General features: G+C 31.3%; 1 protein-coding gene across 4 annotated transcripts in view; it reads right to left on the reverse strand.

The window, feature by feature from the left end:
* ZNF385B (zinc finger protein 385B) overlaps nucleotides 1-2,083 on the reverse strand; it is a 317,580-nt gene that overhangs the window by 66,337 nt on the left and 249,160 nt on the right. For all 4 annotated transcript variants that reach the window (XM_008570989.1, XM_008570992.1, XM_008570990.1 and 1 more), the window contains one exon: nucleotides 43-153. In XM_008570989.1, the coding sequence (XP_008569211.1) occupies nucleotides 43-153 (111 nt within the window). The remainder of the gene's footprint in view (nucleotides 1-42; nucleotides 154-2,083) is intronic.

Here is a 2,083-nt window from a genome sequence, read left to right on the forward strand (position 1 = left end):
GGCTTGACAAACTACAGAGAGCAATGAAAAGGTGATACTCACATCTGAGTTAAAGCGAAGCTGACAGACATTACAAGAAATAACTTGTTTCTTCTTTGGGGGAATGGACACTCCAAATGTGTGGTTAATGACAGCTTTTTGCACAGGATCCATCTGAAGAGCAAATGATAAAATAGTCAATTTATAATTTCAAAGGACAGACAATGTGTGAGCAAGAAAAAGTAGCTGTATTATTTCTTGAGGTTATAACATTTAGTTCCCAAACAAGATAATAAAGAACCTTACTCGATAGTAATATACTTGTCTCCAGGAATTAAAAACAAAGACAAATGACAAAAAAACCCCAAAAAACTGGTTTGAAATCATAACATAAAAAGACCACAGGAGAATCACCACATCCCCCCAAATTGTATATTTATAAAAGGTGCCTTGAAAACCTTAAAAGAATCATAAAATAAGAAAACTTAAGATCCAAAGTTCAGGGTTAATATTAACTTGTTAATCTATTCCCTGTATGAGATGATAATACTCGAGATGGTCTCAAATAAACTCAATGACAATTATCAGATATATTTAAGTTTCTTAATTTTTGATTTATGGCAAAGTCATAAATGACAGTCACTTATCACGGCACAGAAAAATGTTGATCTTTATTTTAAAATAATTCATTAATTTTCATGTACTGTAGATTGAAATTCATTCTACTGGAAACACATGTCACAATTGTACATTCAAATTCCTATAACAGACTGGTTAATACGCAATCCTTGTTTAAATATTGATCAAGTAAAGTTTTGATTTATAGCCTGTGATCTTCTCCCTTTTGGCTTGCATGTATCAGACATATTCAGAGAAATACACAGTTGTGAAAATACCCAACCATAGAAAAGGTATGGCACAAAGACATTAAAACACTCAAAAAGAAACACCTCTATCTGCAAAGCCTATAAAAAGAAACGCAGCAGTGATTCTCTTGTGTTCTCCAGATAATAATCTCTAGCATTAACATCAGACAACTGGCAGTTTAAAAAAACAATGCAGACAATGAACAAAACATTACTTGTAAACAGATGTAACACGAACAAGGACAGATCCATTGACACCATCCTGTAGGAAATCTCCTGAAGTTAGAATTTAGGATTGGATTAGTTGATATTTGATGATAGGGAGGAGAAATGAATACTAACTCTCATCATGATCACAAATCAACAAGTGCAAAATCAGAAATTAGAATAATTTAAATACATTAGAAAGGAGGGGAGATTGAAGAGTTATTAAGTAGTAAATAAGCCTATCTTTTGCTATAAGTTTAAGAGAAATGACAGGACAATGTATTCCCACTACAAAGAACAGTTATGATGGTTTGGGACACTTAAAAAAATGCTAAGAAGGGAGTTTTTCAGAGTGATAGAACTGTTCTATATCCTGACTGTAGTGATGTTTACACAAATCTATTCATGTGTTAAAATTCATAGAACCATAAACACCCCCCAAGTCTATTTTATGTATAATAATTTAAAAAGTAAAAAAGAAAAATATTGTTAAGAGTATTATGGTTAGCTACTAAACATAAAATATCATTACTGGAAAGTCTGGAGATTCAGTTTGCTTAAGGACATAATTGGTTATATTAAATTTTATTTAATAAGATTAATAATTTAAATAAACCCTCCAGGGGACAAAGAAAATTTCAGAAGTTCGGAAAATAAAACACTAGTTCTTATTTTACTCCCAAGTGTAAATCTCATCCATTCATCTGCAAAATATAAAACTATACTTTCTGATAGTTACCAGAGAGGGCAAATCAGTTTGGACAGGCTTAAAAATAGGCTAACTCTATTGGCAGGATGAAAAAAACCACACAGTTTTGCAAAGTTAATAAATAAGAACATTTTATTGAGATATTTTCTGTTCTCAGGCTCTGAAAAATAGTTCCCATCTGATGATATGAGAACTACACGGGATCAAACTGTTTGAATATTTTCCAAACACCAGTTTTCTGCATACCACTTTCATTATTTTTGCCATATTTTTGTATATCCATACACTAATATTTTTCTTTAAATCAAATTAAAATTGACTT

The sequence above is a fragment of the Galeopterus variegatus genome, unplaced genomic scaffold, assembly GCF_000696425.1.
Source record: "Galeopterus variegatus unplaced genomic scaffold, G_variegatus-3.0.2 Scaffold651, whole genome shotgun sequence".
NCBI classification, from domain to species: Eukaryota; Metazoa; Chordata; class Mammalia; order Dermoptera; family Cynocephalidae; genus Galeopterus; species Galeopterus variegatus.